The sequence below is a fragment of the Salmo salar genome, unplaced genomic scaffold (genome assembly GCF_905237065.1).
Source record: "Salmo salar unplaced genomic scaffold, Ssal_v3.1, whole genome shotgun sequence".
Classification (NCBI taxonomy): domain Eukaryota; kingdom Metazoa; phylum Chordata; class Actinopteri; order Salmoniformes; family Salmonidae; genus Salmo; species Salmo salar.
In genome coordinates, this window is record NW_025548236.1 from 42,501 (window position 1) to 65,000 (window position 22,500).

Sequence of the window (22,500 nt, forward strand, 5' to 3'; positions counted from 1 at the left end):
CCTGTGTGTGGAGGGGATAATGTAATAACCGCGTCCTGTGTGTGGAGGGGGTAATGTATTAACCCCGTCCTGTGTGTGGAGGGGGTAATGTATTAACCCCGTCCTGTGTGTGGAGGGGGTAATGTATTAACCTCGTCCTGTGTGTGGAGGGGGTAATGTAATAACCCCGTCCTGTGTGTGGCGGGGGTAATGTAATAACCCCGTCCTGTGTGTGGAGGGGGTAATGTATTAACCCCGTCCTGTGTGTGGAGGGGGTAATGTATTAACCCCGTCCTGTGTGTGGAGGGGGTAATGTAATAACCCCGTCCTGTGTGTGGAGGGGGTAATGTAATAACCCCGTCCTGTGTGTGGAGGGGGTAATGTATTAACCCCGTCCTGTGTGTGGAGGGGGTAATGACTGTGTGTGGAGGGGTAATGTAATAACCCCGTCCTGTGTGTGGCGGGGGTAATGTAATAACCCCGTCCTGTGTGTGGAGGGGGTAATGTATTAACCCCGTCCTGTGTGTGGAGGGGGTAATGTATTAACCCCGTCCTGTGTGTGGCGGGGGTAATGTATTAACCCCGTCCTGTGTGTGGCGGGGGTAATGTATTAACCCCGTCCTGTGTGTGGAGGTGGTAATGTATTAACCCCGTCCTGTGTGTGGAGGGGTAATGACTGTGTGTGGAGGGGGTAATGTATTAACCCCGTCCTGTGTGTGGAGGGGGGTAATGACTGTGTGTGGAGGGGGTAATGTATTAACCCCGTCCTGTGTGTGGAGGGGGTAATGTATTAACCCCGTCCTGTGTGTGGCGGGGGTAATGTATTAACCCCGTCCTGTGTGTGGAGGGGGTAATGACTGTGTGTGGAGGGGGTAATGTAATAACCCCGTCCTGTGTGTGGAGGGGGTAATGTAATAACCCCGTCCTGTGTGTGGAGGGGGTAATGTATTAACCCCGTCCTGTGTGTGGAGGGGATAATGTAATAACCGCGTCCTGTGTGTGGAGGGGGTAATGTATTAACCCCGTCCTGTGTGTGGAGGGGGTAATGTATTAACCCCGTCCTGTGTGTGGAGGGGGTAATGTATTAACCTCGTCCTGTGTGTGGAGGGGGTAATGTAATAACCCCGTCCTGTGTGTGGCGGGGGTAATGTAATAACCCCGTCCTGTGTGTGGAGGGGGTAATGTATTAACCCCGTCCTGTGTGTGGAGGGGGTAATGTATTAACCCCGTCCTGTGTGTGGAGGGGGTAATGTAATAACCCCGTCCTGTGTGTGGAGGGGGTAATGTAATAACCCCGTCCTGTGTGTGGAGGGGGTAATGTATTAACCCCGTCCTGTGTGTGGAGGGGGTAATGACTGTGTGTGGAGGGGGTAATGTAATAACCCCGTCCTGTGTGTGGCGGGGGTAATGTAATAACCCCGTCCTGTGTGTGGAGGGGGTAATGTATTAACCCCGTCCTGTGTGTGGAGGGGGTAATGTATTAACCCCGTCCTGTGTGTGGCGGGGGTAATGTATTAACCCCGTCCTGTGTGTGGCGGGGGTAATGTATTAACCCCGTCCTGTGTGTGGAGGTGGTAATGTATTAACCCCGTCCTGTGTGTGGAGGGGGTAATGACTGTGTGTGGAGGGGGTAATGTATTAACCCCGTCCTGTGTGTGGAGGGGTAATGACTGTGTGTGGAGGGGGTAATGTATTAACCCCGTCCTGTGTGTGGAGGGGGTAATGTATTAACCCCGTCCTGTGTGTGGCGGGGGTAATGTATTAACCCCGTCCTGTGTGTGGAGGGGGTAATGACTGTGTGTGGAGGGGGTAATGTATTAACCCCGTCCTGTGTGTGGAGGGGGTAATGTATTAACCCCGTCCTGTGTGTGGAGGGGGTAATGTATTAACCCCGTCCTGTGTGTGGCGGGGGTAATGTATTAACCCCGTCCTGTGTGTGGAGGGGGTAATGACTGTGTGTGGAGGGGGTAATGTATTAACCCCGTCCTGTGTGTGGAGGGGGTAATGTATTAACCCCGTCCTGTGTGTGGAGGGGGTAATGACTGTGTGTGGAGGGGGTAATGTAATAATCCCGTCCTGTATTTTACCAGTTGCCGGTATGAACCATCTCAGAGAGTACGGTATCGTTCACCGGGACATCAAACCGGGAAACATCATGCGCGTCATCGGCGAGGACGGGAGGTCCGTCTACAAGCTGACCGATTTCGGAGCGGCCAGAGAACTGGAGGACGATGAGCAGTTTGTTTCTCTTTACGGCACCGAGGAATACCTGGTGAGTCTCCTGACCTGCTGACCTCCTGACCTCCTGACCTCCTGACCTGCTGACCTCCTGACCTGCTGACCTCCTGACCTGCTGACCTGCTGACTTCCTGACCTCCTGACCTCCTGACTTCCTGACCTGCTGACCTCCTGACCTCCTGACCTCCTGACTTCCTGACCTGCTGACCTCCTGACTTCCTGACCTCCTGACTTCCTGACCTCCTGACCTCCTGACCTGCTGACCTCCTGACCTGCTGACCTCCTGACTTCCTGACCTGCTGACCTCCTGACCTCCTGACTTCCTGACTTCCTGACCTCCTGACTTCCTGACCTGCTGACCTCCTGACCTCTACTTGCCGTTTTGACCTCTCACCTACGATAGGACACTTTACTCATCTAAAGGAATTATCTGCTATGGACTCCAGCTCAACATGACGAGTGTGTTTCTGTGTGTCTCTCTGTGTGTGTCTCTCTGTGTGTGTCTCTCTGTGTGTGTCTCTGTGTGTCTTTCTCTCTCTGTGTGTCTCTCTGTGTGTGTCTCTCTCTGTGTGTTTCTCTCTCTGTGTGTCTCTCTGTGTGTTCTCTCTCTCTGTGTGTCTCTCTGTGTGTCTCTCTCTGTGTGTCTCTCTGTGTGTTCTCTCTCTCTGTGTGTCTCTCTGTGTGTCTCTCTGTGTGTCTCTCTCTCTGTGTTTCTCTCTCTCTCTCTGTGTGTCTCTCTGTGTGTTCTCTCTCTCTGTGTTTCTCTCTCTCTCTCTGTGTGTCTCTCTGTGTGTTCTCTCTCTCTGTGTTTCTCTCTCTCTCTCTCTGTGTGTCTCTCTGTGTGTGTCTCTGTGTGTTCTCTCTCTCTGTGTTTCTCTCTCTCTCTCTGTGTGTCTCTCTGTGTGTGTGTCTCTCTGTGTGTCTCTCTGTGTGTGTCTAACAGCATCCTGACATGTATGAGCGAGCAGTACTGAGGAAAGAGCACCAGAAGAAGTATGGCGCGACGGTTGATCTGTGGAGCATCGGAGTGACCTTCTTCCACGCTGCCACCGGGTCACTGCCCTTCAGACCCTTCGAAGGACCACGCAGGAACAAGGAAGTCATGTAAGAACTACATCCTGGTGGTCTAGAGGTCTAAGAACTACATCCTGGTGACCTAGGGTGGTCTAAGAACTACATCCTGGTGACCTAGGGTGGTCTAAGAACTACATCCTGGTGGTCTAGGGTGGTCTAAGAACTACATCCTGGTGACCTAGGGTGGTCTAAGAACTACATCCTGGTGACCTAGGGTGGTCTAAGAACTACATCCTGGTGACCTAGGGTGGTCTAAGAACTACATCCTGGTGACCTAGGGTGGTCTAGTGGTCTAATAACTACATCCTGGTGACCTAGGGTGGTCTAGTGGTCTAAGAACTACATCCTGGTGACCTAGGGTGGTCTAGTGGTCTAAGAACTACATCCTGGTGACCTAGGGTGGTCTAAGAACTACATCCTGGTGGTCTAGGGTGGTCTAGTGGTCTAAGAACTACATCCTGGTGACCTAGGGTGGTCTAGTGGTCTAAGAACTACATCCTGGTGACCTAGGGTGGTCTAGGGTGGTCTAAGAACTACATCCTGGTGACCTAGGGTGGTCTAATAACTACATCCTGGTGACCTAGGGTGGTCTAGTGGTCTAAGAACTACATCCTGGTGACCTAGGGTGGTCTAAGAACTACATCCTGGTGACCTAGGGTGGTCTAAGAACTACATCCTGGTGACCTAGGGTGGTCTAGTGGTCTAATAACTACATCCTGGTGACCTAGGGTGGTCTAGTGGTCTAAGAACTACATCCTGGTGACCTAGGGTGGTCTAGTGGTCTAATAACTACATCCTGGTGACCTAGGGTGGTCTAGTGGTCTAAGAACTACATCCTGGTGACCTAGGGTGGTCTAGTGGTCTAAGAACTACATCCTGGTGACCTAGGGTGGTCTAGTGGTCTAAGAACTACATCCTGGTGACCTAGGGTGGTCTAAGAACTACATCCTGGTGACCTAGGGTGGTCTAGTGGTCTAATAACTACATCCTGGTGACCTAGGGTGATCTAAGAACTACATCCTGGTGACCTAGGGTGTTTTAAGAACTACATCCTGGTGACCTAGGGTGGTCTAAGAACTACATCCTGGTGACCTAGGGTGGTCTAGTGGTCTAAGAACTACATCCTGGTGACCTAGGGTGGTCTAAGAACTACATCCTGGTGACCTAGGGTGTTTTAAGAACTACATCCTGGTGACCTAGGGTGGTCTAATAACTACATCCTGGTGACCGAGGGTGGTCTAGTGGTCTAATAACTACATCCTGGTGACCGAGGGTGGTCTAGTGGTCTAAGAACTACATCCTGGTGACCGAGGGTGGTCTAGTGGTCTAATAACTACATCCTGGTGACCGAGGGTGGTCTAGTGGTCTAATAACTACATCCTGGTGACCGAGGGTGTTTTAAGAACTACATCCTGGTGACCTAGGGTGGTCTAAGAACTACATCCTGGTGACCTAGGGTGATCTAAGAACTACATCCTAGTGGTCTAGGGTGGTCTAAGAACTACATCCTGGTGACCTAGGGTGGTTTAAGAACTACATCCTGGTGACCTAGGGTGGTCTAGTGGTCTAAGAACTACATCCTGGTGATCTAGGGTGGTCTAAGAACTACATCCTGGTGACCTAGGGTGGTCTAGTGGTCTAAGAACTACATCCTGGTGACCTAGGGTGGTCTAAGAACTACATCCTGGTGGTCTAGGGTGGTCTAGTGGTCTAAGAACTACATCCTGGTGACCTAGGGTGATCTAAGAACTACATCCTGGTGACCTAGGGAGGTCTAAGAACTACATCCTGTTGACCTAGGGTGGTCTAAGAACTACATCCTGGTGACCTAGGGTGATCTAAGAACTACATCCTGGTGACCTAGGGTGGTCTAGTGGTCTAAGAACTACATCCTGGTGACCTAGGGTGATCTAAGAACTACATCCTGGTGACCTAGGGTGGTCTAAGAACTACATCCTGTTGACCTAGGGTGGTCTAAGAACTACATCCTGGTGACCTAGGGTGGTCTAGTGGTCTAAGAACTACATCCTGGTGACCTAGGGTGGTCTAAGAACTACATCCTGGTGACCTAGGGTGGTCTAGTGGTCTAAGAACTACATCCTGGTGACCTAGGGTGGTCTAGTGGTCTAAGAACTACATCCTGGTGACCTAGGGTGGTCTAGTGGTCTAAGAACTACATCCTGGTGACCTAGGGTGGTCTAGTGGTCTAAGAACTACATCCTGGTGACCTAGGGTGGTCTAGTGGTCTAAGAACTACATCCTGGTGACCTAGGGTGGTCTAGTGGTCTAAGAACTACATCCTGGTGACCTAGGGTGGTCTAAGAACTACATCCTGGTGACCTAGGGTGGTCTAGTGGTCTAAGAACTGCATCCTGGTGACCTAGGGTGGTCTAAGAACTACATCCTAGTGACCTAGGGTGGTCTAAGAACTACATCCTAGTGACCTAGGGTGGTCTAAGAACTACATCCTAGTGACCTAGGGTGGTCTAAGAACTAAGTATTCAGATCCTTTGCTGTGAGACTTGATATTGATCTCAGGTGCATCCTGTTTCCATTGATCATCCTTGATGTTTCTACAACTTGATTGGAGTCCACCTGTGATAAATTCAATTGATTGGACATGATTTGGAAAAGCACACACCTGTCTATATAAGGTCCCACAGTTGACAGTGCATGTCAGAGCGAAAACCAAGCCATGAGGTTGAAGGGATTGTCCGTAGAGCTCCGAGACAGGATTGTGTCGAGGCACAGATCTGGGGAAGGGTACCTTCTTGAATGTCACCAAGAACACAGTGGCCTCCATCACTCTTAAATGGAAGAAGTTTGGAACCACCAAGACTCTTCCTAGAGCTGGCCGCCCGGCCAAACTAAGCGATCGGAGGAGAAGGGCCTTGGTCAGGGAGGTGACCAAGAACCAGATGGTCACTGACAGAGCTCCAGAGTTCCTCTGTGGCAATAGGAGAACCTTCCAGAAGGACAACCATCTCTGCAGCATTCCACCAATCCGGCCTTTATGGTAGAGTGGCCAGACGGAAGCCACTCCTCAGTAAAAGGCACATGACAGCCCGCTTGGAGTTTGCCAAAAGGCACCTAAAGGACTCAGACCATGAGAAACAAGATTCTCTGGTCTGATGAAACCAAGAGTGAACTCTTTGGCCTGAATGCCAAGAGTCACGTCTGGAGGAAACCTGGCACCATCCCTTCGGTGAAGCATGGTGGTGGCAGCATCATGCTGTGGGGATGTTTTTCAGCGGATCGAGGGAAAGATGATTGGAGCAAGGTACAGAGAGATCCTGATGAAAACCTGCTCCAGAGCGCTCAGGACCTCAGACTGGGGGTGAAGGTTCACCTTCCAACAGGACAACGACCCTAACAACACAACGAAGGTGTTGCTTTGAGACAACTCTCTGAATGTCCTTGAGTGGCCCAGCCAGAGTCCGGACTTGAACCCGATCGAACATCTCTGGAGAGACCTGAAAATAGCTGTGCAGCGACGCTCCCCATCCAACCTGACAGAGCTTGAGAGGATCTGCAGAGAAGAATGGGAGAAACTCACCCAAACACAGGTGTGCCAAGCTTGTAGCGTCATACCCAAGAAGACTCAAGGCTGTAATCACTGCCAAAGGTGCTTCAACAAAGTACTGAGTAAAGGGTCTGAATACTTATGTAAATGTGATATTTCATTTTATTTTATTTTAATACATTTACAAAAATGTACAAAAAACTGTTTTTGCTTTGCCATTATGGGGTATTGTGATGTCATTACGGGGTATTGTGATGTCATTATGGGGTGTTGTGATGTCATTATGGGGTATTGTGATGTCATTATGGGGTATTGTGATGTCATTATGGGGTATTGTGATGTCATTATGGGGTATTGTGATGTCATTATGGGGTATTGTGATGTCATTATGGGGTATTGTGATGTCATTATGGGGTATTGTGATGTCATTATGGGGTGTTGTGATGTCATTATGGGGTATTGTGATGTCATTACGGGGTGTTGTGATGTCATTATGGGGTGTTGTGATGTCATTATGGGGTATTGTGATGTCATTATGGGGTATTGTGTGTAGATTGAAGAGGGGGAAAAAAAATATTGAATCCATTTTAGAATAAGGCTGTAACGTAACAAAATGTGGAAGAAGTCAAAGAGGTCTGAATACTTTCTGAATGTACTGTATATAGCTACTGCTGCTGCAGTTCAGGACCTCTTTCCTCTGGACCCATTTCCTGTCCAATAACGCACAAAATAGGAGAGGAGTGGCTCCTTGGAAGTCCATTGGGACAGGTAAAACAGGTGGGACAGGTAAACATGTGGACAGGTGGGACAGGTGGGACAGGTAGGACAGGTAGAGCAGGAGGGACATGTGTGACACATGGGACAGGTGAGACAGGTGGAAGCGGTGGACAGGTGGGACAGGTAGGACATGTATCACAGCTGGGACAGGTAAAACAGGTGGGACGTGTCCATGTGGGACAGGTAACAGGTGGGACATGTGTCCATGTGGGACAGCTGGGACAGGCAGGATAGGTGTCACAGGTTGGACAGGTAAAACAAATGGGGCAGGTGGGACAGGTTTGACAGGCAAAACAGGCGGGACAGGTAAAACAGGTGGGACAGGTAAACAGGTGGGACAGGTGGCGGGCGTGACAGGTGGACGGGTGGGACAGGCATGACAGGTGTGACAGGTGGGACAGGTGTGACCGGTAGGACAGGTAGGGCAGGTAGGACAAGCGGAACCGGTAGGACAGGTAGGACAGGTTTTACAGATGGGACAGGTGTAACAGCATGTGGAAAGTGAGATGAGATGTTTGTCTAGGTGATCGATGGTTGTGTAGAGTGATGGCGTTGTCCTGTCTCTCCCCATCAGGTATAACAGGTGGGACAGCATGTGGAAAGTGAGATGAGATGTTTGTCTAGGTGATCGATGGTTGTGTAGAGTGATGGCGTTGTCCTGTCTCTCCCCATCAGGTATAACAGGTGGGACAGCATGTGGAAAGTGAGATGAGATGTTTGTCTAGGTGATCGATGGTTGTGTAGAGTGACGGCGTTGTCCTGTCTCTCCCCAACAGGTATAAAATCATCACAGAGAAGCCCTCAGGAACCGTCTCAGGGCAGCAGAAGTTTGAGAACGGGAAGATTGAGTGGAGCACGGAGATGCCCGTCTCCTGCAACCTGTCCAAGTACGTCCTCTAGTCTAGCCCTGACCTCTAACCCCTGACCTCTAACCCCTGACCTCTACCCCCTGATCTCTACCCCCTAACCCCTGACCTCTAACCCCTGACCCCTAACCTCTACCCCCTAACTCCTAACCTCTAACCCCTGAACTCTCTTCTCCAGGGGCCTCCAGAGCCTGCTGACCCCAGTCCTAGCCAACATCTTGGAGGCTAACCTCTGACCTCTCTCTCTCTCCTCCAGGGGCCTCCAGAGCCTGCTGACCCCAGTCCTAGCCAACATCTTGGAGGCTAACCCCTGACCTCTCTCTCTCTCTCTCTCCTCCAGGGGCCTCCAGAGCTTGCTGACCCCAGTCTAACCTCTAACCTCTGATCTCTCTCTCTCCTCCAGGGGCCTCCAGAGCTTGCTGACCCCACTCTAACCTCTGACCTCTCTCCTCCAGGGGCCTCCAGAGCTTGCTGACCCCAGTCCTAGCCAACATCTTGGAGGCTGACCAGGAGAAGTGTTGGGGCTTTGACCAGTTCTTCGCTGAGACCAGTGATATCCTGCATCGCACCGTGGTGTTGGTCTTCAGTCTACAGCAGGCTACTCTCCACTACATCTACATCCACCAGTACAATACGTGAGTCTCCACTACATCCACCAGTACAATACGTGAGTCTCCACTACATCTACATCCACCAGTACAATACGTGAGTCTCCACTACATCTACATCCACCAGTACAATACGTGAGTCTCCACTACATCTACATCCACCAGTACAATACGTGAGTCTCCACTACATCTACATCCACCAGTACAATACGTGAGTCTCCACTACATCTACATCCACCAGTACAATACGTGAGTCTCCACTACATCTACATCCACCAGTACAATACGTGAGTCTCCACTACATCTACATCCACCAGTACAATACGTGAGTCTCCACTACATCTACATCCACCAGTACAATACGTGAGTCTCCACTACATCTACATCCACCAGTACAATACGTGGGTCTCCACTACATCTACATCCACCAGTACAATACGTGAGTCTCCACTACATCTACATCCACCAGTACAATACGTGAGTCTCCACTACATCTACATCCACCAGTACAATACGTGAGTCTCCACTACATCTACATCCACCAGTACAATACGTGAGTCTCCACTACATCTACATCCACCAGTACAATACGTGAGTCTCCACTACATCTACATCCACCAGTACAATACGTGAGTCTCCACTACATCTACATCCACCAGTACAATACGTGAGTCTCCACTACATCTACATCCACCAGTACAATACGTGAGTCTCCACTACATCTACATCCACCAGTACAATACGTGAGTCTCCACTACATCTACCAGTACAATACGTGAGTCTCCGCTACATCTACATCCACCAGTACAATACGTGAGTCTCCACTACATCTACCAGTACAATACGTGAGTCTCCACTACATCTACCAGTACAATACGTGAGTCTCCACTACATCTACATCCACCAGTACAATACGTGAGTCTCCACTACATCCACATCCACCAGTACAATACGTGAGTCTCCACTACATCTACATCCACCAGTACAATACGTGAGTCTCCACTACATCTACATCCACCAGTACAATACGTGAGTCTCCACTACATCCACCAGTACAATACGTGAGTCTCCACTACATCTACATCCACCAGTACAATACGTGAGTCTCCACTACATCTACATCCACCAGTACAATACGTGAGTCTCCACTACATCTACATCCACCAGTACAATACGTGAGTCTCCACTACATCTACATCTACCAGTACAATACGTGAGTCTCCACTACATCTACATCCACCAGTACAATACGTGAGTCTCCACTACATCTACATCCACCAGTACAATACGTGAGTCTCCACTACATCTACATCCACCAGTACAATACGTGAGTCTCCACTACATCTACATCCACCAGTACAATACGTGAGTCTCCACTACATCTACATCCACCAGTACAATACGTGAGTCTCCACTACATCTACCAGTACAATACGTGAGTCTCCGCTACATCTACATCCACCAGTACAATACGTGAGTCTCCACTACATCTACCAGTACAATACGTGAGTCTCCACTACATCTACCAGTACAATACGTGAGTCTCCACTACATCTACATCCACCAGTACAATACGTGAGTCTCCACTACATCCACATCCACCAGTACAATACGTGAGTCTCCACTACATCTACATCCACCAGTACAATACGTGAGTCTCCACTACATCTACATCCACCAGTACAATACGTGAGTCTCCACTACATCCACCAGTACAATACGTGAGTCTCCACTACATCCACCAGTACAATACGTGAGTCTCCACTACATCTACCAGTACAATACGTGAGTCTCCACTACATCTACCAGTACAATACGTGAGTCTCCACTACATCTACATCCACCAGTACAATACGTGAGTCTCCACTACATCTACATCCACCAGTACAATAGGTGAGTCTCCACTACATCCACCAGTACAATACGTGAGTCTCCACTATATCTACATCCACCAGTACAATACGTGAGTCTCCGCTACATCTACCAGTACAATACGTGAGTCTCCGCTACATCTACATCCACCAGTACAATACGTGAGTCTCCACTACATATACATCCACCAGTACAATACGTGAGTCTCCACTACATCCACCAGTACAATACGTGAGTCTCCACTACATCTACATCCACCAGTACAATACGTGAGTCTCCACTACATCTACATCCACCAGTACAATACGTGAGTCTCCACTACATCTACATCCACCAGTACAATACGTGAGTCTCCACTACATCTACATCCACCAGTACAATACGTGAGTCTCCACTACATCCACCAGTACAATACGTGAGTCTCCACTACATCTACATCCACCAGTACAATACGTGAGTCTCCACTACATCTACATCCACCAGTACAATACGTGAGTCTCCACTACATCCACCAGTACAATACGTGAGTCTCCACTACATCTACATCCACCAGTATAATACGTGAGTCTCCACTACATCCACCAGTACAATACGTGAGTCTCCACTACATCTACCAGTACAATACGTGAGTCTCCACTACATCTACATCCACCAGTACAATACGTGAGTCTCCACTACATCTACATCCACCAGTACAATACGTGAGTCTCCACTACATCTACATCCACCAGTACAATACGTGAGTCTCCACTACATCTACATCCACCAGTACAATACGTGAGTCTCCACTACATCTACATCCACCAGTACAATACGTGAGTCTCCACTACATCTACATCCACCAGTACAATACGTGAGTCTCCACTACATCCACCAGTACAATACGTGAGTCTCCACTACATCTACATCCACCAGTACAATACGTGAGTCTCCACTACATCTACATCCACCAGTACAATACGTGAGTCTCCACTACATCCACCAGTACAATACGTGAGTCTCCACTACATCTACATCCACCAGTACAATACGTGAGTCTCCACTACATCCACCAGTACAATACGTGAGTCTCCACTACATCTACCAGTACAATACGTGAGTCTCCACTACATCTACATCCACCAGTACAATACGTGAGTCTCCACTACATCTACATCCACCAGTACAATACGTGAGTTTCCACTACATCTACATCCACCAGTACAATACGTGAGTCTCCACTACATCCACATCTACCAGTACAATACGTGAGTCTCCACTACATCTACATCCACCAGTACAATACGTGAGTCTCCACTACATCTACATCCACCAGTACAATAGGTGAGTCTCCACTACATCCACCAGTACAATACGTGAGTCTCCACTATATCTACATCCACCAGTACAATACGTGAGTCTCCGCTACATCTACCAGTACAATACGTGAGTCTCCGCTACATCTACATCCACCAGTACAATACGTGAGTCTCCACTACATATACATCCACCAGTACAATACGTGAGTCTCCACTACATCCACCAGTACAATACGTGAGTCTCCACTACATCTACATCCACCAGTACAATACGTGAGTCTCCACTACATCTACATCCACCAGTACAATACGTGAGTCTCCACTACATCTACATCCACCAGTACAATACGTGAGTCTCCACTACATCTACATCCACCAGTACAATACGTGAGTCTCCACTACATCCACCAGTACAATACGTGAGTCTCCACTACATCTACATCCACCAGTACAATACGTGAGTCTCCACTACATCCACCAGTACAATACGTGAGTCTCCACTACATCTACATCCACCAGTATAATACGTGAGTCTCCACTACATCCACCAGTACAATACGTGAGTCTCCACTACATCCACCAGTACAATACGTGAGTCTCCACTACATCTACATCCACCAGTATAATACGTGAGTCTCCACTACATCCACCAGTACAATACGTGAGTCTCCACTACATCTACCAGTACAATACGTGAGTCTCCACTACATCTACATCCACCAGTACAATACGTGAGTCTCCACTACATCTACATCCACCAGTACAATACGTGAGTCTCCACTACATCTACATCCACCAGTACAATACGTGAGTCTCCACTACATCTACATCCACCAGTACAATACGTGAGTCTCCACTACATCTACATCCACCAGTACAATACGTGAGTCTCCACTACATCTACATCCACCAGTACAATACGTGAGTCTCCACTACATCCACCAGTACAATACGTGAGTCTCCACTACATCTACATCCACCAGTACAATACGTGAGTCTCCACTACATCTACATCCACCAGTACAATACGTGAGTCTCCACTACATCCACCAGTACAATACGTGAGTCTCCACTACATCTACATCCACCAGTACAATACGTGAGTCTCCACTACATCCACCAGTACAATACGTGAGTCTCCACTACATCTACCAGTACAATACGTGAGTCTCCACTACATCTACATCCACCAGTACAATACGTGAGTCTCCACTACATCTACATCCACCAGTACAATACGTGAGTTTCCACTACATCTACATCCACCAGTACAATACGTGAGTCTCCACTACATCCACATCTACCAGTACAATACGTGAGTCTCCACTACATCTACATCCACCAGTACAATACGTGAGTCTCCACTACATCCACCAGTACAATACGTGAATCTCCACTACATCTACATCCACCAGTACAATACGTGAGTCTCCACTACATCCACCAGTACAATACGTGAGTCTCCACTACATCCACCAGTACAATACGTGAGTCTCCACTACATCTACATCCACCAGTACAATACGTGAGTCTCCACTACATCTACATCCACCAGTACAATACGTGAGTCTCCACTACATCCACCAGTACAATACGTGAGTCTCCACTACATCCACCAGTACAATACGTGAGTCTCCACTACATCTACATCCACCAGTACAATACGTGAGTCTCCACTACATCTACCAGTACAATACGTGAGTCTCCACTACATCTACATCCACCAGTACAATACGTGAGTTTCCACTACATCTACATCCACCAGTACAATACGTGAGTCTCCACTACATCCACATCTACCAGTACAATACGTGAGTCTCCACTACATCTACATCCACCAGTACAATACGTGAGTCTCCACTACATCTACATCCACCAGTACAATACGTGAGTCTCCACTACATCTACCAGTACAATACGTGAGTCTCCACTACATCCACCAGTACAATACGTGAGTCTCCACTACATCCACCAGTACAATACGTGAGTCTCCACTACATCCACCAGTACAATACGTGAATCTCCACTACATCTACATCCACCAGTACAATACGTGAGTCTCCACTACATCCACCAGTACAATACGTGAGTCTCCACTACATCTACATCCACCAGTACAATACGTGAGTCTCCACTACGTCTACATCTACCAGTACAATACGTGAGTCTCCACTACATCTACCAGTACAATACGTGAGTCTCCACTACGTCTACATCTACCAGTACAATACGTGAGTCTCCACTACATCCACCAGTACAATACGTGAGTCTCCACCACATCCACCAGTACAATACATTACAGCCTCATTCTAAAATGTATAAAATCTTTTTTTCCCCTCATCAATCTACACGGTACCCCATAATGACAAAGCAAAAATGTGTTTTTAGAAATTTTAGCACATTCCAGAAAGACAACCGTCTCTGCAGCACTCCACCAATCAGGCCTTTATGGTAGAGTGGCTGGACGGAAGCCACTCCTCAGTAAAAGGCACATGACAGCCCGCTTGGAGTTTACCAAAAAGGCACCTAAAGGACTCAGACCATGAGAAACAAGATTCTCTGGTCTGATGAAACCAAGATTGAACTCTTTGACCTGAATGCCAAGCGTCACGTCTGGAGGAAACCTGGCACCATCCCTTCGGTGAAGCATGGTGGTGGCAGCATCATGCTGTGGGGATGTTTTTCAGCGGCAGGGACTGGCGTAGCAAAGTACAGAGAGAATCCTTAATGAAAACCTGCTCCAGAGCGTTCAGGACCTCAGACTGGGGGCGAAGGTTCACCTTCCAACAGGACAACGACCTTAAGCACACAGCCAAGACAATGCAGGAGTGGCTTCGGGACAAGTCTCAATGTCCTTGAGTGGCCCAGCCAGAGCCCGGACTTGAACCCGATCGAACATCTCTGGAGAGACGTGAAAATAGCTGTGCAGCGACGCTCCCCAATCCAACCTGACAGAGCTTGAGAGGATCTGCAGAGAAGAATGGGAGAAACTCCCCAAATACAGGTGTGCCTTTAGGGTCACCGCTGATAATGACAGACTCTGGTTGGCAGACTATTCATCTGTTTAAAAATAGGAGAAATATAACGACTGACCATACACACCGAGTAATTACTTTTCTCTGTAAACTGCAGATCCTCCCTCTGTCCACAGGACCGTGCTGCTCCGAGAGATATCGGCTGACCCTTAACCTCTGACCTCTCTCTCTCCCCCCCCCCCCCCCCCCAGGGCGACTCTCTTCCAGGAGCTGTTGTCTCGTCGGTGCAGCATCCCGGTCCACAACCAGGAGCTCCTGTACGAGGGGCGTCGCCTGCAGCTTGAGCCCAACCGCCAAGCCCAGACCTTCCCGAGGACCTCCAGAGACAATCCCATCATGCTGCTGAGCAGAGAGTCCGTGGCGACAGTGGGGCTCATCTTCGAAGACCGTAAGAGTCTGTATTATTAGCGTCAGTCCGGAAATGGGATTTAGACTGAACACAAATACAGACAACGTGTGAAAGTGTTGGTCCCATGGTTCATCAGCTGAAATAAAAGATCCCAGAAATGTTCCGTACGCATCAAAAATATTATTTCTCTCACATTTTGGGCACAAATTTGTTTCCATATCTGTTTTTTACATCCCTGTTTCTATCCTGTTTCTATCCTGTTTCTATCCTGTTTCTATCCTGTTTCTATCCCGTTTCAATCCCTGTTTCTTAGCATTTCTCCTTTGACAATATAACTGACTGCAGTTCCGGGTTCGTAATCAACTTTCGTTGGCCAAAACGTTTACCTTCCGATGCCCTCTGGTACGCCGGAGAAGTGTGTTCTTCACGGATGAATCCCGGTTTTCGACCGTCCCCCGGGTAGACGGCGTTGTGAACAGACTGCCTCATGATGGGGTTATGGTATGGCCGGGCATAAAGCTACGAACAACCAACACAATTACATTTTATTGATGGCAAGTTGAACGCACAGAAGATACCGGGACGACATCTGCAACCATCGCCTCCATGGCGCAAGGAGCTGAAAATATCCCAGTTCTTCCACGACCTGCGTACTCCACCAGACATGTCACACCCCGTTGAGCATGTTTGGGATGCTCTGGAATCGAACGTGTACGACAGCGTGTTTCCAGTTCCCGCCCAATATCCAACAACTTCACACAGCCGTCGAAGACGAGGTGGGGACAACATCCAAACAGGACCACAATCAACAGCCTGATCGACTCGATGTGAAGGAGATGTGTTTCGCTGCATGAGGCAAATAGTGATCCCACCAGATACTGACTGGTTTTTCTGATCCACTCCTCTACGTTTTATTGTAAAGTATCTGTGACCAACAGATGAATATCTGTATTCCCAGTCATGTGAAATCCATAGATTAGGACCTAATGAATTTATTTAAATTGACCTGATTTCCTTCTAAAAAAAAATCTTTGAAATTGTTGCATGTTGTGTTTTTATAGTGTTCAGCCCTTCGATGTTTCCTGTATTTGTGCTGCGGGACACAGACAGATATTCCCTTTAGGGGGAGACAGACAGACAGACAGACAGACAGACAGACAGACAGACAGACAGACAGACAGACAGACAGACAGACAGACAGAGACTGAGGTTGACAGACAGACAGAGACTGAGGTTGGCAGAGACTGAGGTTGACAGACAGGCAGAGACTTGAGGTTGACAGACAGGCAGAGACTTGAGGTTGACAGACAGACAGAGACTTGAGGTTGACAGACAGACAGAGACTGAGGTTGACAGACAGGCAGAGACTTGAGGTTGACAGACAGACAGAGACTTGAGGTTGACAGACAGACAGAGACTGAGGTTGACAGACAGACAGAGACTTGAGGTTGACAGAGACTGAGGTTGACAGACAGACAGACAGACAGACAGACAGACAGACAGACAGACAGACAGACAGAGACTGAGGTTGACAGACAGACAGACAGACAGACAGACAGAGACTGAGGTTGACAGACAGACAGACAGACAGACAGACAGACAGACAGACAGACAGACAGAGACTGAGGTTGACAGACAGAGACTGAGGTTGACAGACAGAGACTGAGGTTGACAGACAGAGACTGAGGTTGACAGACAGACAGACAGACAGAGACTGAGGTTGACAGACAGACAGACAGACAGACAGACAGACAGACAGACAGACAGACAGACAGAGACTGAGGTTGACAGACAGACAGACAGACAGACAGAGACTGAGGTTGACAGACAGACAGACAGACAGACAGAGACTGAGGTTGACAGACAGAGACTGAGGTTGACAGACAGAGACTGAGGTTGACAGACAGAGACTGAGGTTGACAGACAGACAGACAGACAGACAGACAGGCAGGGACCGAGGTTGACAGACAGGCAATCTGTCTCTGTTGTTAATCTCAGTCTCTCTATCGATCTCCACAGCGAGTCCTCCTAAAGTCCAGCCTCGCTACGACCTGGACCTGGATGCCAGCTATGCCAAGGTAACTAAATATAATGCCAGCTATGCCAAGGTAACTAAATATAATGCCAGCTATGCCAAGGTAACTAAATATAATGCCAGCTATGCCAAGGTAACTAAATGTAATGCTAAATATAATGCCAGCTATGCCAAGGTAACTAAATATAATGCCAGCTATGCCAAGGTAACTAAATATAATGCCAGCTATGCCAAGGTAACTAAATATAATGCCAGCTATGCCAAGGTAACTAAATATAATGCCAGCTATGCCAAGGTAACTAAATATAATGCCAGCTATGCCAAGGTAACTAAATATAATGCCAGCTATGCCAAGGTAACTAAATATAATGCCAGCTATGCCAAGGTAACTAAATATAATGCCAGCTATGCCATGGTAACTAAATATAATGCCAGCTATGCCAAGGTAACTAAATATAATGCCAGCTATGCCAAGGTAACTATATATTATGCCAGCTATGCCATGGTAACTGTATATTATGCCAGCTATGCCAAGGTAACTATATATTATGCCAGCTATGCCATGGTAACTGTATATTATGCCAGCTATGCCATGGTAACTATATATTATGCCAGCTATGCCATGGTAACTATATATTATGCCAGCTATGCCATGGTAACTATATATTATGACTCTCTCACCCTGAGTAAAGCCACAAAACAACATGTAGCTCAACATGGGCAGGGTTGGCATTTATTGAGATGACTCGTGTTCTGGAGGTAGCTCTGCAGCGTGGTCCGCTCGCTGGCACAGCCACACGATCTGATTTTAATCCTAACCTTAACCACACTGCTAACCTATGACCCCCCCTCCCCTCCCCCAAAATAGAAGCTATGTGTCCATAGGAGGAGGAGGATGGTGTGTGTGTGGTGCCCCTAACTAATATCCTAATATCTCTTCCTCCGTTGTCCAGACGTTTGCAGGAGATGTGGGCCACCTGTGGAAGACTTCAGACTCCCTGTTGGTTTGCCAGGAGCTGGTCAGGAAGGGAGTCAGGGGACTAATGTAAGTCCTGATAACTCAAAACCTTACCATGCACCACACAACCAGCACATTCACCTGGTATACCCATCTGTCAGCTGGTTCACTGTTCACCTGGTATACCCCTCTGTCAACTGGTTCACTGTTCACCTGGTATACCCCTCTGTCAGCTGGTACACTGTTCACCTGGTACCCCTCTGTCAACTGGTTCACCTGGTACCCCTCTGTCAACTGGTTCACTGTTCACCTGGTAACCCTCTGTCAACTGGTACACTATTCACCTGGTAACCCTCTGTCAACTGGTTCACCAGGTACCCCTCTGTCAACTGGTACACTGTTCACCTGGTACCTCTCTGTCAACTGGTTCACCTGGTACAACTCTAATAACTGGTTGACCTGGTACCCCTCTGTCAGCTGGTACACTGTTCACCTGGTACCCCTCTGTCAACTGGTACACTGTTCACCTGGTAACCCTCTGTCAACTGGTTCACCTGGTACCCCTCTGTCAACTGGTACACTGTTCACCTGGTACCCATCTGTCAACTGGTTCACCTGGTACCCATCTGTCAACTGGTACACTGTTCACCTGGTAGCCCTCTGTCAACTGGTTCACTGTTCACCTGGTACCTCTCTGTCAACTGGTTCACTGTTCACCTGGTACCCCTCTGTCAGCTGGTTCACCTGGTACCCCTCTGTCAACTGGTTCACTGTTCACCTGGTACCCATCTGTCAGCTGGTACACTGTTCCCCATGGCAACCCTCTGTAAACTGGTACAGTGTTCACCTGGTACCCATCTGTCAGCTGGTACACTGTTCACCTGGTACCCCTCTGTCAACTGGTTCACCTGGTACTCCTCTGTCAACTGGTACACTGTTCACCTGGTACCCTGGTTAATGAGTGAATGTGTCTCTCTGTCTCAGTGAGTTAATGAAGGAGGACTACAGCGAGATGGTACATAAGAAATCAGAGGTCATCCACATCTGCCACTACTGCACTCAGATCCTGGAGAGGACAGAGCAGCTGTGAGTAAACACTTTCATTTGTTTTGACGCTTTTTCCCCTCCAGCTCCTCAGAGGTTTGTTGTTGTCGTCTCCTCTCCCAGGTACGAGGTGTTAATACGGGCCAATATGTTGTCGTCTCCTCTCCCAGGTACGAGGTGTTAATACGGGCCAATATGTTGTCGTCTCCTCTCCCAGGTACGAGGTGTTAATACGGGCCAATATGTTGTCGTCTCCTCTCCCAGGTACGAGGTGTTAATGCGGGCCAATATGTTGTCGTCGCCTCTCCCAGGTACGAGGTGTTAATACGGGCCAATATGTTGTCGTCTCCTCTCCCAGGTACGAGGTGTTAATACGGGCCAATATGTTGTCGTTTCCTCTCCCAGGTACGAGGTGTTAATACGGGCCAATATGTTGTCGTTTCCTCTCCCAGGTACGAGGTGTTAATGCGGACCAATATGTTGTCGTTCCCTCTCCCAGGTACGAGGTGTTAATGCGGTGTTGTCGTTTCCTTTCCCAGGTACGAGGTGTTAATACGGGCCAATATGTTGTTGTTCCCTCTCCCAGGTACGAGGTGTTAATGCGGGCCAATATGTTGTCGTTTCCTCTCCCAGGTACGAGGTGTTAATGCGGGCCAATATGTTGTCGTTTCCTCTCCCAGGTACGAGGTGTTAATATGGGCCAATATGTTGTCGTCACCTCTCCCAGGTACGAGGTGTTAATGCGGGCCAATATGTTGTCGTCGTCTCCTCTTCCAGGTACGAGGTGTTAATACGGGCCAATATGTTGTCGTTGCCTCTCCCAGGTACGAGGTGTTAATGCGGGCCAATATGTTGTCGTTTCCTCTCCCAGGTACGAGGTGTTAATGCGGTGTTGTCGTCTCCTCTCCCAGCTACGAGGTGTTAATGCGGGCCAATATGTTGTCGTTTCCTCTCCCAGGTACGAGGTGTTAATGCGGGCCAATATGTTGTCGTTTCCTCTCCCAGGTACGAGGTGTTAATACGGGCCAATATGTTGTCGTTACCTCTCCCAGGTACGAGGTGTTAATGCGGGCCAATATGTTGTCGTTTCCTCTCCCAGGTACAAGGTGTTAATACGGGCCAATATGTTGTCGTTTCCTCTCCCAGGTACGAGGTGTTAATGCGGGCCAATATGTTGTCGTCGTCTCCTCTCCCAGGTACGAGGTGTTAATACGGGCCAATATGTTGTCGTCGCCTCTCCCAGGTACGAGGTGTTAATGCGGGCCAATATGTTGTCGTTGCCTCTCCCAGGTACGAGGTGTTAATGCGGGCCAATATGTTGTCGTCGTCTCCTCTCCCAGGTACGAGGTGTTAATACGGGCCAATATGTTGTCGTTTCCTCTCCCAGGTACGAGGTGTTAATGCGGGCCAATATGTTGTCGTTGTCACCTCTTCCAGGTACGAGGTGTTAATACGGGCCAATATGTTGTCGTTGCCTCTCCCAGGTACGAGGTGTTAATGCGGGGCCAATATGTTGTCATTCCCTCTTCCAGGTACGAGGTGTTAATACGGGCCAATATGTTGTCGTTGCCTCTCCCAGGTACGAGGTGTTAATGTGGGCCAATATGTTGTCGTTTCCTCTCCCAGGTACGAGGTGTTAATGCGGTGTTGTCGTCTCCTCTCCCAGGTACGAGGTGTTAATGCGGGCCAATATGTTGTCGTTTCCTCTCCCAGGTACGAGGTGTTAATGCGGGCCAATATGTTGTCGTTTCCTCTCCCAGGTACGAGGTGTTAATGCGGGCCAATATGTTGTCGTTTCCTCTCCCAGGTACGAGGTGTTAATGCGGTGTTGTCGTTTCCTCTCCCAGGTACGAGGTGTTAATGCGGTGTTGTCGTTTCCTCTCCCAGGTACGAGGTGTTAATGCGGGCCAATATGTTGTCGTTTCCTCTCCCAGGTACGAGGTGTTAATGCGGTGTTGTCGTTTCCTCTCCCAGGTACGAGGTGTTAATGCGGTGTTGTCGTTTCCTCTCCCAGGTACGAGGTGTTAATGCGGGCCAATATGTTGTCATCGTCAGAATACGATGAGATCTCAGACATGAGGAAGAAAATAGTCCTGGTAAGTTTCCTCTGGTCCCTCTGGTCCCGCCCCTGGCTGCTAACCTATCACAGCCTCTGGTCCCTCTGGTCCCGCCCCTGACTGCTAACCTATCACAGCCTCTGGTCCCTCTGGTCCCGCCCCTGGCTGCTAACCTATCACTCAGCCTCTGGTCCCTCTGGTCCCGCCCCTGGCTGCTAACCTATCACAGCCTCTGGTCCCGCCCCTGGCTGCTAACCTATCAAGCCTCTGGTCCTCTGGCTGCTAACCTATCACAGCGGCCTCTGGTCCCGCCCCTGGCTGCTAACGTATCACAGCCTCTGGTCCCTCTGGTCCCGCCCCTGGCTGCTAACCTATCACAGCCTCTGGTCCCGCCCCTGGCTGCTAACCTATCACAGCCTCTGGTCCCTCTGGCCCCGCCCCTGGCTGCTAACCTATCACAGCCTCTGGTCCCTCTGGTCCCGCCCCTGGCTGCTAACCTATCACAGCCTCTGGTCCCGCCCCTGGCTGCTAACCTATCACAGCCTCTGGTCCCGCCCCTGGCTGCTAACCTATCACAGCCTCTGTTCCCTCTGGTCCCGCCCCTGGCTGCTAACCTATCACAGCCTCTGGTCCCGCCCCTGGCTGCTAACCTATCACAGCCTCTGGTCCCGCCCCTGGCTGCTAACCTATCACAACCTCTGTTCCCTCTGGTCCCGCCCCTAGCTGCTAACCTATCACTCAGCCTCTGTTCCCTCTGGTCCCGCCCCTGGCTGCTAACCTATCACAG

At 49.1% G+C, this 22,500-nt stretch overlaps 1 protein-coding gene across 2 annotated transcripts in view; it reads left to right on the forward strand.

Annotated features, from left to right (window-relative positions):
* The window catches only part of LOC106594253 (serine/threonine-protein kinase TBK1), a 65,012-nt gene that overhangs the window by 21,153 nt on the left and 21,359 nt on the right, over positions 1–22,500 (forward strand). For both annotated transcript variants that reach the window (XM_045712070.1, XM_045712069.1), the window contains exons 5-13: positions 2,070–2,251; positions 3,161–3,321; positions 8,368–8,478; positions 8,913–9,092; positions 15,462–15,658; positions 17,639–17,697; positions 18,608–18,699; positions 19,597–19,698; positions 21,671–21,752. In XM_045712070.1, coding sequence (XP_045568026.1) covers positions 2,070–2,251; positions 3,161–3,321; positions 8,368–8,478; positions 8,913–9,092; positions 15,462–15,658; positions 17,639–17,697; positions 18,608–18,699; positions 19,597–19,698; positions 21,671–21,752 — 1,166 coding nt within the window. The remainder of the gene's footprint in view (positions 1–2,069; positions 2,252–3,160; positions 3,322–8,367; positions 8,479–8,912; positions 9,093–15,461; positions 15,659–17,638; positions 17,698–18,607; positions 18,700–19,596; positions 19,699–21,670; positions 21,753–22,500) is intronic.